The sequence below is a fragment of the Rhea pennata genome, chromosome 10, assembly GCF_028389875.1.
Source record: "Rhea pennata isolate bPtePen1 chromosome 10, bPtePen1.pri, whole genome shotgun sequence".
NCBI lineage: Eukaryota > Metazoa > Chordata > Aves > Rheiformes > Rheidae > Rhea > Rhea pennata.
Window position 1 is genome coordinate 23266163 of NC_084672.1, and position 15462 is coordinate 23281624.

General features: G+C 43.9%; 1 protein-coding gene across 3 annotated transcripts; it reads left to right on the forward strand.

Moving 5' to 3' along the window:
- The first annotated feature begins 1636 nt into the window (after positions 1-1636).
- On the forward strand, positions 1637-14718 carry ADPGK (ADP dependent glucokinase). Of its 3 annotated transcripts, none has more exons than XM_062583797.1 (7): positions 1637-1687; positions 5157-5382; positions 6745-6807; positions 8197-8317; positions 10354-10550; positions 11307-11405; positions 12281-14718. In XM_062583797.1, the coding sequence occupies exons 2-7, from the start codon at positions 5290-5292 to the stop codon at positions 12830-12832; spliced, it is 1125 nt and encodes a 374-aa protein (XP_062439781.1). In that variant the 5' UTR covers positions 1637-1687; positions 5157-5289; the 3' UTR covers positions 12833-14718. The 3 variants fall into 3 exon arrangements, with proteins under 3 accessions (XP_062439781.1, XP_062439779.1, XP_062439780.1); XM_062583795.1 differs by lacking the exon at positions 1637-1687 and adding an exon at positions 2117-2388; XM_062583796.1 differs by lacking the exon at positions 1637-1687 and adding an exon at positions 2117-2388 and having other exon boundaries at positions 12284-14718.
- The last annotated feature ends 744 nt before the right edge of the window (positions 14719-15462 follow it).

Below are 15462 nucleotides of genomic sequence, written 5' to 3' on the forward strand. Positions count from 1 at the left end.
CTGCAGTCTCATTCAAGTCCACCGACAAAACTGTTCATGGAGACTGAATACTAGCAGTTTATGGAGACCATGTAGCTGTAGTTCCTCCTGAGCACGTTTGATTTTGTTGAGGTGGAAACTGTACCTGTTCTGGGCATAAAAAGACAACGCTAGTCTTCAGGGTAACAATGCAGAACAATGCATTAGCATCAGATTAAAAACTAATCACCCCAAATTGGAATCATGGCTAATTCCCTTAAGTATTACAGTATTAGATAGGTTATCTGCTTGCAGCCCAACCCTCTGATGACACAGTACTAATAATGGAGTCCCTGAGCTGTGACTTTATGGGCTGTGGCTGCCTTATGGGCATGTCCAATTATGATGTTCTGTGACAAGGCTATAAATACATATGTTCCCACAGGTGAAGACCTGATTGTACTGAGCAATGAGAGGTTTTGGCCGGTATTTTTCTCTGTTCTCAAACAATGTATCAGTGCTTGCTTGACCTAGAGAGCTGTTTATAACTATGGGCGCCTTATAAGCCTATACCCTGGGGAGTTCAAGAATACGGAAGCAAGTCAGGCTTCATAATCACATATAGATCAAACGTTGGTGAGAAAAGTGCCAAAGGGAAAGAGAGTAGATTTGTTCAAATGAAAAAGCCTACTGACAATACGCAAAGACCACCTAAGCAAGGGAAAAGAGGGATTACATATTAACAGACTGACACTGATGGGTTGAACGTAGGTCTAGCTGATGAAGAAAGCAATCAGTCCTTTATAGGGCACTTGAATAAGTAGTTATTTGAGCAGAAGGAATTGTTTGAAGGATTTCTTGAGGAATGAGGAAGGTGGATAGGCTTCCACTTTGTTTTCAGGATCCTGTTCTTGAAGATCACTACATTACCTTAATACCATAGACTCAGAAAAAGAGACAGTTCCCCTGCATACCACCTTCTGCCACGTGAGGCCATTCTCCTTCTCTCTCTTTCCTTAGCAATTGCAGCCCACAGCCTGTCCAGTCCACCTTGGCACCCTTACTCTTCACTTGTTCCTAAGAGCAACTTCACAGGAGAAGAGAACAAAATGAAAGTCTTTTTTGGCAAAAGCTTGTAAGGGGAACCTGATGAGCAGTCAGACAGCCTCTCAAGGTTATTATCATGAGTCAATGAGCTCATGATAACAGCTGCTGTGGATGAGCTGTTAACAGAATACCAGTTCTTGCATCCCCCCCCCCCAAAAAAAGTAAAAAAGTAAAAAGCCTTCTACTATCCCATCTCTTTTACTGTTTGTTTTTGTCAGAGTCAAAGAAAATGACAATCACTCACAACTCAGAACTGAATAAGAAAATCAACTGCTGCCTCAGCCAACGCACCGGGGCGTGCAGTTGTCAAACTCTTGCAAATTTTGTGGTAAATCTCCGTGATTTCTAAAGCAGCCTGGAATATTTTCCTCTCATTAAGAAGAGAAACCTCCCTCTTAACTCATTGTAACACCTGCACGACGGGATGAAGCAGACAAAAGAGAATCGGCTCTGCCGTTGCTCCCTGCTAACCCACCGCATGGGAATGCTGGACCGCAGCACGGGGTGGCGCAGACATCCGACGAAGCAACGCAACAGGGAGAAGGCGTGAAAGGGACCCAGGCCAGAAGCTATGGTCAGAAGACGATGTTAAAGAGGAGCCTGTGGCAGGACCAGCCTGCAGGTCGGTGATTAGCTTGCTGCACAAGGGCTGTTTGGGGACGCAGGAGCACGAGGCACCGCTGCGAGCACAGGGAAGGGGCTGGGGAGCAGCAACCACCGCGCAGGCCTGTTCGGGGCCGACGGAGAGGCAGAGCGCGGCCTGCGGCGGGGTGCCGAAACCCCGGCACGACCTGGCACGGTCAAGGGCGCCCTGTGAGGCCGCGACGCCCCGTCGGCGCCCCTCAGGGCGCTCCGCGCTCGCGCTGCGCGCTCCCCGCTATTCCCGTAGCGCAGCTACGCACGCCACGCCGGCGCCCCTCCCAGAGATACGTACACCGCGTAGCGCCCGGCTCGATTCGCGAAGCGGCCGTACGTCAGCCGCGGGCCCGAGAGGGCGGGGCGCTACGGAGACGGCGTAAGGCGGCCTGCGCCGCTCGCTTCCCTCCCGCCGCCCTCCTCGGACGTGGCGGGGGAGGGGCTGGCGCGGAGCGGCGCCGCCGCCGCCGCGATGTGGCAGAAGTCGGTGTGCGTGGGGCTGCTGGCCCTGGCCGTGGGCTACCTCTGCCTGCTGGGCCCCGAGCTGCCCCAGTCGGCGCTGCAGCACCTCTCCGCCTCGCTGCTGGGCGGGCTGCGCCGCGCCCGCTCCCTCGAGGGCCGCATGGTGGCCGCCTGGCAAGCGGCCATCGTGCGCCCCGCGCGGCGCTGGGCGCGCGTGGCCGTCGGGTACGTGACGGGGGGGGGGAGGCGCGAGCGCCCCTGGCGGCGGGGGGGGGGGGACGGGGGGGGGGGGGGCGAGGCCGCCCCGCGCGGGAGAGACGCGCCCGCCCCGCGGGGACGCGCCCGCTCGGCCTCCGCTGAGGGGAGCTGGCGGTCGGCGAGGCCGCCTCGGCGGTTTCGTACCGAGCGGCTCCTGCGGTGACTCGGAGCAGGGGAGCGCGGCCCGGCGGTTCGGGAGCCCTTGGCGCGGTGGGGAAGGGAGCGCGGCCCTCGGTGAGCCAAGGCAGAGAAGGTGGCGTTAGCGAGGGAAGGCAAGAAGAGAGGGCAGGGACGGGAGGAAGGAGCACTGAAAACGCGCGCGTGTGCGTGGGGAAGTCCAAAGCCTTTCTCTCTGTAAGTTGGAAAGAGGGTGAAGGAAAAGTTTAGGAATATCACGTTGATCTCCCATGCCGGTCTGCAGTCTGACCACTAGCACTGCAGTTACACACACCGCTTGATCCCTTCCCTTTTGAAGGCAAGGGCACAACAGGATAACTTGATTTTCACTAAAAGATCCAACCTTCAAGGGCTGGAAAAAAGTTGCTGGGCCTTAATGGCTGCGTAGCTGATGGGCTGTGAGCTGGAGTCCGTCTCGCTCTTGTGCTGCAGCTGATGCAGGCTTTCTCCCCTGCATCGCTGTCTGCGACAAACAGGTTTTTCAGTGCCTCATTTGCTCTTCTCTTTTGCCTTGCCTTTACTGGAAAAGAGCCAGTTATCTATCCCCAGTTTATTTCCTGCTTTCTTCCTGGCTTTAAAGAGACTAAATACAGATATCCACTGAACACCCAGGGCCTCAAAGTTCATCAGCAGAAGCAGTTCATTAGTGCTATATCCCTGCTGTTCAGGGAGTATATTAAAAGCATGAAGTATGTTAGCAGAGAAGTGGCAGGGAGGGAAAAGAAAGACAGTTGGAAGATGATTAGAGGTGTCTCGCTTGAGGGAATTGTGACCTGGGTTTATGTCATCTTGCATTTTTAATGTTGCATTAAAATATAAGATTGTTCATGTTTTTCCTGCAATTAAATTGAAGCTGAAATGCCTTTCAGCCCTATTGTGTCTTTATTTTTTTTCCTTTGCTGTGCAAGGGAATATGTCTCTCCTTAGTGCATGAGGTGATGCATGATGCAGAGGATTCCTGATAGAATATGAGCTGCATTACCCTTTGCACTGAAAACTCTCCTTCATTTTGTATCGTGCAGCCTTCATGTGCTGTGGCCCGAATTGTGCGAGAAAGGGCTCTGAGAAGGAGGGATGTGCCTGTCCCTTCCAGTGTTTAAGTAGGTAAAGGCTGCAGGTGTTTGGAGTGTCAAAGCTGGAGGTCCTGCCAAGGTGGTGGGGAGAGTTTGGCTCCCTATCACAGAAGCATAGGACAGAAGAACATAACTGATAGTTGAAAACAATTCCAAAAGATGTCCAGGTTGTGACTGGGCTAGTCTCAGTAAAAGTTTGGTTTATATCAGTATCTGTCTGTAAGCAAGGAGTGGAAACAAGGACAACCAATATAAACATTCCCTACAATACACCAGCAGGGAATGCAGAACTTTCCTGGGGGCTTGCTTCCAGCCCAGAAGTTTTTGTGTGCTCTGTTCTGAATTAGACTCAGTCTGTTTATAAGAAAGTTAGAAGTAATGGAGACTGGAAGATTTGAGCTGCAGCTTAGACTTCAGGTAAAGTCTGGATTTGCTGAAATGGTTCTTGTAGCTTCCTAATATTCACAGCTTTTCTGTTTTTTGCACTGTTTGAGAGAAGAAGGCCTGCTGTTTCTAGAAACTTGGGATGATACTTTTGAAAGTGTGGTTTTCAAATGTTTTGGCTGAAAAATTGGGCTCCTTACCTCTCATAAACAGCAGCCGCCTGCTTGGGGAGTGTTGGGTCTTTGTGTGTGCGCGCTTGTTGTTGGTTTTGTTAACAGTAGTTGAAACTCTAGAGGCTGAATTGAAAAAAAACTTTCAGTTTTGTTTTCAGCAGTTCTGAATTGCTTGTAGGCTACAAGTACATCAAAAATTCCTTATTTTAAGAGTAAGGGAAGAATCTTGGTAACTTTGTATTCATAAAGATAATGTTCTAACCCTTGTTAGCATAGAAAACTAGTGTTCTCAATGCTAACAATAAATAAGTATTCCTCTATTCCTTGCTGGAAAGCAGTAAGGAGGAGGGAGAGCTTTTATTAAGGGAAGCTGGAGCTCAGTCCTCTTATTTCTCTGGCTGTTACTGTTGCTGTTTCTCTGCCACTGGTTTAATTTTCCTGTTATTTCTACTGTGCCTGCTTTTTTTGTTTTGTTTTGTTTTGTTTTGTTTTGTTTTTTTTTTTTAGCAAGCACAAGAGAAAGAAATGAAGTGTGCAGTGTAACACAACATATGCAACTACCTTTGGATACAAGTAGCTTGCTCTGCTTTCTTGTTCTAATTTCGGTAGAATTTTAGGAATCTACATCCCTTCTCTGCAATGCTGGTGCTGAGTAAACCTGTTAAGAGGTGAACACTTCAGTAGAGAATTTCAGGAAATTCAAATTCCTTTTCAGGAAAGTCATATTCCTTCCCTCCCCTCCCCCCGGCTTTTCTTTTGCCTTTTTTTTTCCCCCCTCTTTTTTTTTTTCTTTTCTTGCTTATCAGGAGGGCTGCATAGAACTTGACAGCAATCCTTATAGTCGGGGAAGTGATGTCACTGTATTATCTTGCAAGTGCACTAATATACACATGATTTTCCCAGTATTCATTATCTTTCTCTCTTTCAGAGTCAATGCCTGCGTAGATGTTGTTCTGTCTGGTGTGAAGCTGTTAGAGGCACTTGGTCTTGATCCTGGGGATGGGAAAAATCATGCTGTCTTGAACTCCAGACAGGACCTGAAGGAAGCATTCACTTACTTCATGCAGAAAGGGGCAGCTGCTGAGCGCTTCTTCAGTGATGCAGAGTCTTTCCACCACATAGCACAGACAGCTTCAGAGTATCCTGATGCACAGGTATGTTTTCCAACTGAAGATAAGGTTTGACAAGTACGTTTCTTATATTCTGCATCTTTGGTGACTCTTAGTCTCCTTCTAGGGAGACTGCAAATGATTTGGGAGGACAAAACCTATGCTGTTGCTTGAGCGTGTTAATGACTTCCCACAGAGCTCTCTGCAGCTACCCCAAACAGTAGAGTTTTGAACACTCTGTCCTTTGCTTGTTTTCCTAAAATTGAAATGCGTGTATTTGGCTCTGGCAATCCAAAATGCCTCCGTAAGAATACTACTGAAGATATTTTTGAAGATACTGAAGACGTTATACCTATATAACCAGGCTAGATGAGCCTGATGCCACTCTACCTTATCACGAGGTAGGCAGAAAGGAAATACATTCAAGAATGAGGAGCTGTAAACACTCCTATAAAATTTGGCTCATAATGCAGGATTTGAGTTCCCGCTAGAAGTAGGGGTGATGAGAAGCAATTAATAATCTCTCTGAAGCCTTCTTCTCCAAAAGCAAAGTTCTATTGCTCTAATTTACATTGGGTGTTCTGAAGTACTGGCTTGATATCTACTTAGTAGTTGGCTAATTTCTACAAGCTGCTTAATGTTACTTTATATGCAGTTTGGCAGCTGCTTTTGATAATCAGGAAGAGCTCCTTTTATTAGTCAAAATTTTCCTGTGTTGCCTTGTTTCTCACCGTATTTGCTACATTGCCTTTCTGCAATCATTTGATTATTAACTGTAATCCTCTATATCCTATTTTCTGTCACTCCTCAATGTAGTCACATAAATCTTTTTGATTAGTTAATTTCCACATTCTTTTCTCAGCCACTTGAGCACCTCTGATCCTCATGATGACCTATATTTCTGAGTTTTGGAGCTCATGTAGGAGTTTTCTTACCTGAAAGTTTGAACTTTCTCACCTGAAGAAACTCTCAAGGTTCTGCTTACTTTATGTGAGCACAGGTAGTAGGTTTAACACTGATCTGAAACTGGATGAAATATTGTTACAGTTCTAAATCATTGCCTGTCAGTCTTGCAAATAAAAATAAGTTCCAAATTGCTGAAAATATGTTACCTAGAAGTATGGGCTGTTTATATTGTGAATTAATGGACTTGTACAGGGTTGCAAGTTACCTGAAGGCAAATAATTACATTTTAAGAAAAATAAGACAAACTGAAATTATTGAGAACAGATCCTACAGAACTGTAAAATTATTTTGCCTTCAGCACCAGCAAACTTCATTAACTTCTCTGATGCTAGAACTTCTTCTTAACTGCTAAAATCTTGGGCCTATACGGAGCACTAAGCATGTATAAAGCTATCCAAAAAAAGCAAAGGAATTCCCGTATCTGCCTGATCTGTTTTACAGCTTTATGTAGGAGGAAACGCTGCTCTTATTGGTCAGAAGCTTGCAGCAAATCCAGACCTGAAGGTAAGTGTTCAAGAAACGACATACTCTTCACTTGTCTTTAATAAGATTGCGGAGATTTTGCAGTCCAATCCATTTTTCAGGGTATGATAGAACAACGCAGTTGAACCAGTCAAATGGTTCAGTGCTTCTGAAGGGCAGTTTGATGCCTTTCTTTATGGCACAACTAGGGCTTGTTGCAACTTCTAGAGACCATGATTCACTCCCAAAATAGTGGGTTTTTTTTTTTTTTTTTTTTTTTTTTTTGTTAATCTAGCCTTGTAAGAAGACAATCAGTTTTATCTTCTGAGTTTAGTGAGACCTGAACTGGCTCACGAAAGGGTCGGATGAGTGCCAGAGTTGACTGTAACTGTAAGGGAACATGGGGCCAGAAAAGGAGGTTGATACAGACTGCCTCTTTCAGTGACAGGCAGTCATTACATCTCAGCCAACCCTGTCAAGCGCAGTACTTCAGTGGGGTTTCATGGTTAGCAGAAGCCTCTGGCGGTCTCTAGTTCAAACTCTTGCTCAGAACAAGACCATCACTAACACTAAATTTGAGCTCAGGCAGTCAGCAAAGGGCAATCCAGGATTATTGCTAGCTGCCTGTTTGACCTCATCTGTTGCGATGGTGCTGGTATGTGGTCTGACTGAAAACTATTTTTTTGGACAGGCTCGTTTTCAGTTGGATCAGATTCCTGTTCTTATACGCCGCAGGGCTGCGCGCGTGCAAATGCCCCACTAGAAGGTGGCAAGAATATGTGGGAAGAGGGCAGTCTGCCCCATTGTGGACAGCTGTACCTGGCTATGTCATCTCATACTTCAACAACAGGAGTTGTAGTCGCAATAGCTGGACTGGCACAACTGCTAGTTCTTTTGCCTCAAACTCAAAAGCCATAGTTGATTTGTTTCTTTTTTAATTGTCTAGGCAATGGTATCTTGTGTATGCTCCCACAGAGGTACTGGCTTCTATATTCTGTCTAATAAACCAAATATTTACCAAATTAAGATACCAAATATTTATGGTATCTTAATTTTTTGTTCTTAGTTTAGTAAAACTTGGTTCCTGTTTTCAGGTGGTTGTGTGGAGGCCACTTTGTTTGAAACAGATTGGTGTAGGATCCTCCATCCTTCAGTGTGGTTGTAAGACTGAATGGAACTTGGTTCTAATCCTGCGATGGCTTAAATCACGGTTTCCCCACAATGTGTAACCAGTAATACATTTTCCAGTATGAGACTATATCTTACACATCAGCTGCTGCTGGCAAGAGATGAACAAATCTGGGACCAATCAATAAAATGACTTTCCACAAAATAGAATAGCTATTTAGATGCACCAAAATGCTGGGGGGACATCTGAGGAGATATAGCCTTGATTTGTTTGTTTGTTTATTTGCTTTTGTTGTTTTCTAGATCCTTCTTTGTGGCCCAGTTGGCCCTAAACTTCATGAACTACTTGATGACAATGTAGTTGTGCCACCTGAATCTATGCAGGAAAGAGATGAATTCCATCTTATCTTGGAGTATCAAGCAGGTACCTTGCCAAAGGCTGAATGTTAAATGGGAACCCTGAATATCAATAAGATATTTGTGGTTTTAAAGTTTTTTTTTTTCTGAACTTCCTCTGAATCAGTTAATTGCAGAAGTACTGTATAAGTTAATAATATAAGCAGCTGCCACTGGGCTAGTCTGATAATTCTGTGTACATTGTAGGTAAACAGACATTTTCAGCTCTTCTGAAACATTTTTCCCCCCTTTGTAATACAGTTACTATATATTCTGAATCATGCTGCTCCATTGCCATCCCTTTGGTTCTTTCTTCTTGTATGCTATAACCTATAGGAGCCCAGTGGACTTTTCACTGCGCTGTGGTAGATTTCATTAGAATGAAGTACATATCCTAAGCAGGCCAGATGGTATAATTCTAAAGCTATATCAACATTAAAATGATCTACTAGTGCTCTCTGTAAACAGAGGTACCGTTTAACTGCATGCTGATGAAATTCAGGGTTACCCCTAATCTAATGGCTGTAATAAGTGTGCGTGAGTTTTTCTTGCTGTTTTTTAACCTGAATCACTTCACAGATCCTGTTTCAAAACAGTTTCAGAAATAGTTATATTGGTGTGACGGAAGAGGGAGTATTTGGCAAGGAGGGAAGGCAAGAACCACGTTAACTTTTCCTGCCGCAAAACTGACATGGAGCAGCACCCTGCGTCCACTTAGGACTCCTGGCCAGGGCTAATTTATTACAACTGAGAAGTGCTGTTACACAGTAGCAAATGTAAAATACACTAATCTTATTCTTCTGGCTCCTGATAGTATCCTCATTGGAAGATACACTAACATATGATGTTGCCTTTTCTCAGCATCTCTGTTCACGTGAGAAATGTTGTCTTAATGAAGCCATCTTGTAAGAAGCAGTTACACTGGGAATCTTTCTCCTGGACAGAACTCTCTCTGTCAGATTTTGTTTTTTTTTCCCCCTCCTTGTCTTAAGAGGAGGCAGTGCTGTTGCTTTTGATGTGTTTTAATGGATTTTCCACAAACACTGGTCATATTCTCTACAGTGTAACCAATATACAGTCTGAGAGCTGAGTGAATAAGCATGCATGCAGGTTCTCAGGTGGAGGTTGTCCACAGTAACCTCAAAAATGCTTGTGTTTCAACAGTTTCTGTTCAAAAATATTTCATCTATAAAATTATAAGTAGAAAAAAAATGCTTGCATCATGCTATATCACTTTTCTACATTTTCTACCTCTCCAAGGCTGCCCTTGTCATCTCTATTTATTTATTCCTTTACGTTTCTTTTTGCCCATTTAGCATAATGGGCACAGGGAATTGTTTGCTCTCTGACTATAGATGCTTGTATGGATGGGGAGAGCTGGCGAGGGCTGACCAGCTGGACTGTGACTTGTGTAATTTGTATCCTCTTTAGGCTCGCTGTTGCTGCTCTGTTTTCTTATGGCTCAGATTCCGGGAGGTGGAGCCCATGAAACAGTTTTTGTTTGTGATCTTATCCAGGAATAAAGCAGAGTTTGCACACTGAGCACTGATCCAACCCTATTCTGCAGATCATTCTTGGGAGCTGCGCAGTCAGGAATAGTAAGAGCCGCAAGTGTTGTTAGGGTATATTTTAATTATACAGTGTGAGTCAAACTATTAGGCCGTTCCCAAAAAGGGAAGGTGGTCTCTCTCTTCATACATTTTGCATGCTACAGCTGCCTGCCTTGAGCTGGCTGTGATGCTTACCTAATTACATAGCAAGCTAACACAACTGATTAAAGCAGCAGAAAGCTAAGCTGGCAAACCCAAACAAATACGGAATTTACCTTATCAGACAAGCATCTAAGCAAGAGAGAGGGAGCAAATGAAGAGAATGAATGGGAAAGGATATTAAAAAGAGAAAGACCTCTCTCATTGCTCGTAGTAGGTAGCTGTTAATTTGGCACAGTCATGTTGTGAAACCATGGCTTCAGATTCCAGCGGGCTGTCCCAAAGTAATCTCTAGATATGTGATTCGATTTGCTTCTCGCACAAAGTTGATTTCTTATCCTTTGTTGCACCCTAGGGGAAGAGTGGGGACAAGTGAAAGCACCCAGTGCGAACCGCTTTATCTTTTCTCATGATGTATCAAATGGCGCCTTAAATATGTTGGAAGTGTTTGTGTCTAGCTTGGATGAATTTCAGCCAGATCTTGTGGTGCTCTCAGGACTTCATATGATGGAGGGCCAGAGCAAGGAGATGCGACAGAGACGACTTATGGAGGTAAGAAACTTAATTTCCATTCCAACAAACGCTTTGAAGGAGATTTTTGGTTTCCTAGTTTTGAACTTGTAATTAGGCTATGTCTTCAGATCTCCCACATAGCTATAGCATGCTAAAAGAACGGGACCTGTAGAACTAATGTTTCTTGGGTTCACTGGGTTGCCCAGGGGGAAAAAGAAGTTATGCTCTGGTTGTGTGGTTGAGATAGATCTACCTAGTTATTGGAGCTTATCCAGTGGCTGAATTGCACTTTTTTTATCCTAAATACTAAGTAGGCTGTAATCGTACTTACTAAGTAAGTACGATCAAGGCTGTAATCAAGACTTTTTTTTTTTTTTTTTTTAAGCCTCGTCTTAGATAATACAAGAGGGAATCTCCTTATCTGAGCCCAAATGAGCTACGCTGAGTTTTTCTTGATTTACAGATCTTTGGCTATCTTTCAGCTGAGTGCTGTTCTTGATTCAATGAGGTTTGTGAGATCTCCGATTTAATCTAGTAAAAAAATGCTGAGTTGGGTGGAGATTAAGACTAGATGTAGTTTTCCTGCTCTGGGATTCTGAAGGCTGCTGGTTGTTTTTACTTCTTTCTCCTAGCAGTACATCTGGGCACTTGTCAGAAATCTCATATAGAATCCGGATTAAATCCAGATATCGGAAAATTAAACAATGTGCATCTCTGGGCCAAAACCTCTTTGTCCATTTTGTTTATTAAAAAACATGTGTGAGGTTTTATATCTTTTTTTTTTTCTCTATGCAGGCTGTGGCCTCCCTATCTGATATCCCTACTGACATTCCCATACACCTGGAATTGGCTAGTATGACTGATGAGGATCTTATGAGCAACATTATGCATCAGGTAATCAAAACAATAGGACATGCTCTTTTATCAGTTATTTTTTCTTCAGCATCGCAGTGTACAACTGGTAGATGATTATATACATGAAAACTTAGAATTAGGCCTATCCTGTTGGAGAGAAATGAAGAACATGTGTTTAATGCCTACTGTTGCTTTCTGAACACTTAAGATTTCCTATACTAAGGTTATCAGAGTCTCCTCTGCAACAAAGGAGAGCTGTAATGGCTTCTGCCTTAGTAGAGGGCAGATCATTAGCTTAGAGAAGAGATTCCTTTGAAAACAGTATTAGTGGGAAGTTCCAGTTACAATGTATCATACAATTTGATGGCCCTAAGGCAGCTGATCATCAGGCCATTTTCAGCAAGGAGTGAGGGCTTTTGCAAATTTGGAAGTATTCAGCTGCTGTATTCAGTAGACTTACCATACAGATACAGGTGCAACCTATTTTTCTGAAATGAATAAAGATTTTTGGCAATCATAAAGGAGAAGCAGACCCAGGAGAACACTCTCAGCTTCACAGAGACAAGTATCCTCAGCTGGTCAAATTTTTGTGCAAATTTTTCCTGTAGATCCTGATGGTCCTTTGTTTAACTTGCCACAACTCTGAGCTGTGTTAGGAGCGTTTCAGTGTAGCTCTGATGTTCTTTTACTGGTTAATGTCAAAGTGCATGTCTAGAAAATTAATTATTACACAAAATGAGCATGCACCCTTGGTATTCAACATTTTCCTGCCTAAGTAATTCTTGTACACATTGTACCTGCATCCTACCAGGAAACTGGGTGCTCCCTTCTACTGAGTATATTGGTGATAGAGCCCTGGTGTCGCACTGATTCTATGTGCGAAGGAAAAACTGTTGTTGCTGTGTTTTTGTTAGCAGGTCTTTCCCCTGGTGAACTCTATTGGGCTGAATGAGCAGGAGCTGCTGTTCCTCACACAGTCTGCTTCTGGTCCCCATGCCTCCCTTGCTTCCTGGAATGGAGTTCCTGATGTGGGTGTAGTCAGTGACATCCTCTTCTGGATCCTGAAGGAGCACGGGAGAACCACAGACAGGGTCTCTGATCTCACACGGATCCACTTCCACACCCTGGCTTACCATATCCTTGTTACAGTGGATGGGTACTGGGACAACCAGATTGCTGCTGTGGCTGCTGGAGCTAGAGCAGCAGGGATGCAGGCCTGTGCAACAGAGACCATTGATACCAGCAAAGTCTTTCTTAAAGCTCCTCTGGAGTTTGTGACCTCCAAGACAGAGGCACCCTCCAAAATATCTTTAAACCCGGATGAGCCAATAGTGCGCTGGCACAGAGAAGGCATCTCATTCCACTTCACGCCTGTTTTGGTGTGTAAAGACCCTGTCCGGACCGTGGGACTTGGGGATGCTATTTCAGCTGAAGGACTACTATATTCAGAAGTATATCTTCAGTAGAAGACTAAGACCCAACTTTTTCTTCAATACTGTATGGTGTCTGAGGAATCACAGTGTTCTCATTAGGACTTCTACCAGTGGTGGTATAGGAATAGAATTAGAATTAGGGTGTGTACACTTTTCTGGATATAACTGAAAAAGAGCCAAAGAATAATTCCAGGTATAAGCTGTCAGATACATTCCAGTCACTTGGCAGTGACTTGAACATTTCACATTTAAGTGCAGAGGTTTTAGTATTTTAAAGCAAAGACTGGCTTTTCTCTGTCTTAAGCATGTGGAGAGGGAAATGAGTATCCAGATCCCTGTTTGGAGTAGGTTTGCTGTTCGTAACCGTGAATCAGTCTTGTCTTAGTGCTTGAAAGTATAGCAGCCAGGAGAATTTCCTGCTTATGAATCCCAGGGAGACCACAGCCGTTCTCGGCCCTTTCTTGCTTCTGATAAAGTAAAAATAAAAGGCTCTTGCATTGTCTTCTCACAGCACATTGCTACAGGGCAAGAGCAAACCTTCTGCTTGCTTGGTGTGATGATGAAATCTCTTACTGACAAAATTACCTCTCAACCTCAGTGCCCCCAGCACTGGAGGGAGCCAGAGATCCTGAAATGTGATGCACACCATACCTACTCCTTAAATGCACAGAGAAAACCTGACTCAAGACTGCAGTGGTTGTTTTGGGTAGCTATCTGGTTGTCTCTGTTATTTATGGTATTCAACTGAGCCCTAGTAGCCTGTACTTAGTTTTGGGGTAAATAAAAGTGAAGATAATCAGGGCTTATATTTGGGGGAACAGCTTTATTTGCTTGTTGGGATAATCCCCAAACTTTCCTGTGCTAGTTATACACTAAATACCAAGAGTTTCAGACAAAGGGGCTCACAGTTTGCTTCCTTTCCTAATAGCAGGTGCTTATATCTGATCTCGCTCATCTTACAAAAAACCTATTAGATGCTGGAGCCTAAGATTTTGTTTGAGAACTGTTGTGGCAATTTTTTTCAGTTTCCCTGCGTCCCATTCAGAAGGGTTATTAGGCACAGTCCCTCTGGGGACTAAAATGCTGTGATGGCACCTTCCAGGTAAGATTGGAGTGCATCTCTTCTTTTTATTTTGGATGAAGTCACTGATAATAGTTTCTTTGCTCAGGACAGCCTTTGAAATGGAAAAAGAAATTAGAACTTGTGTGTCTCATCACCAAATGATGCCTAGTATCTTGGCATAGCTAGTTTAGAAATCTTGTTAAATACTTTGTTTTTATTTTTTTTCCTCTTGATAGTAGCACCCTATATCAATTGCACAGGATATTCTGCATGAGATCGATAACAGGATCTTGTGTTGTCCATGTCTCCTGCCAGGAACTTTAATGTATTTGCATAGCTATCATACGGATTTTTCGGTATAACTAAATTAAATGTAACCAGTGTATCTATGCAAGCCAGGACTGTACTAGAATTTGTTTGAGGTCACTTATCTGAATGGGAGGAGTGATATGGAGTCAGTATCACTTTGGCTGGAGTGAGCAGTTTTACAGTACTGATGTCACATTGCTGTCAGTGATGTTTCCCTGTTGGAAAAAGCCATTGCAAAAACTCTGTAAGGATAAAAATTGACAGCTATAGTAACCTGTACTGACTTATACACTGGCAGACAGTGTTCTGTGTTATTTAACAACTTCTCCTTCCCCTCTGAGGAGAGTCTGTTTTGTAGTACTGGAGAGAGCCAGTCAGCACTATGCTTGTCTCTAGCTTAGACCACCCTGATCGTTCCGTGGGTCTTGGCATTTGTCTCCATGAGGAATCGTCTCAACACTGGAAGTCTTTCTATCCAGAACTTATTTTTGATAAATTGTAGCATGGGACTTGGAGATCTGTTTTAGTCTTTCTAAAGAAAAAAATTATATATATATATGCTTTGTACCATCTAAAAGGTTTGAGACCATTAGCAGGGTTATTTTGCAATCTTTGATCATAACCTTCTGATACAACACCTCTAGAGCTACCAAAGGCCATGCATCCAACCAGCTGGAGAATTAATTCTCTGCTTATGATGAGTCCCACTTTCTTGACATCAGGCTGAGCTGTGCGGCTTCCTGAGCTGGAAACCAAACAAAGCTAAATACACACAAGCTGTTATGAGCAATAGTCCAGCCTGCTGAGATGCTAGGCTTGTTGGACTATTGTTGCCTTAGGGCCATCTAAAATCATGTAAGTGCACTAACAGAACCTGTCCAAGAATAAGTTATGCTTGCTCTTAGCAGGAGTATTGCAGGGTGGGTGTCTCTTTTTTTTTTTTTTTTTTTTTGGGGGGGGGGGGGAGAGGTGCTATTTCAAATAAGTAATTGCTGCAAGTATGAAATTAATTTATTGCTGAGAGTTCATCTGGGCCTAACAACTAAACTCACCTAAATTATTACAAACTCCTTTTCTGTTGCACCTGTTCTTTCTCCCTGGGCAGTGTTTCTCTTTTGGCCGTTGGTGAGCGTGCTGTGAACGCCTGGCAGCAAGAGTCGCTTCTCGAGCGAACGTAGCTTGTGATGGCTGGGCAGCTGCTGCATCTGCGTATCTGCTTTGATCAGGCATCTCGCTGCCACGTTGCCTGCTCACCAAATTCACTTAGCAAGGATGGTTTTTAACAAGTGTG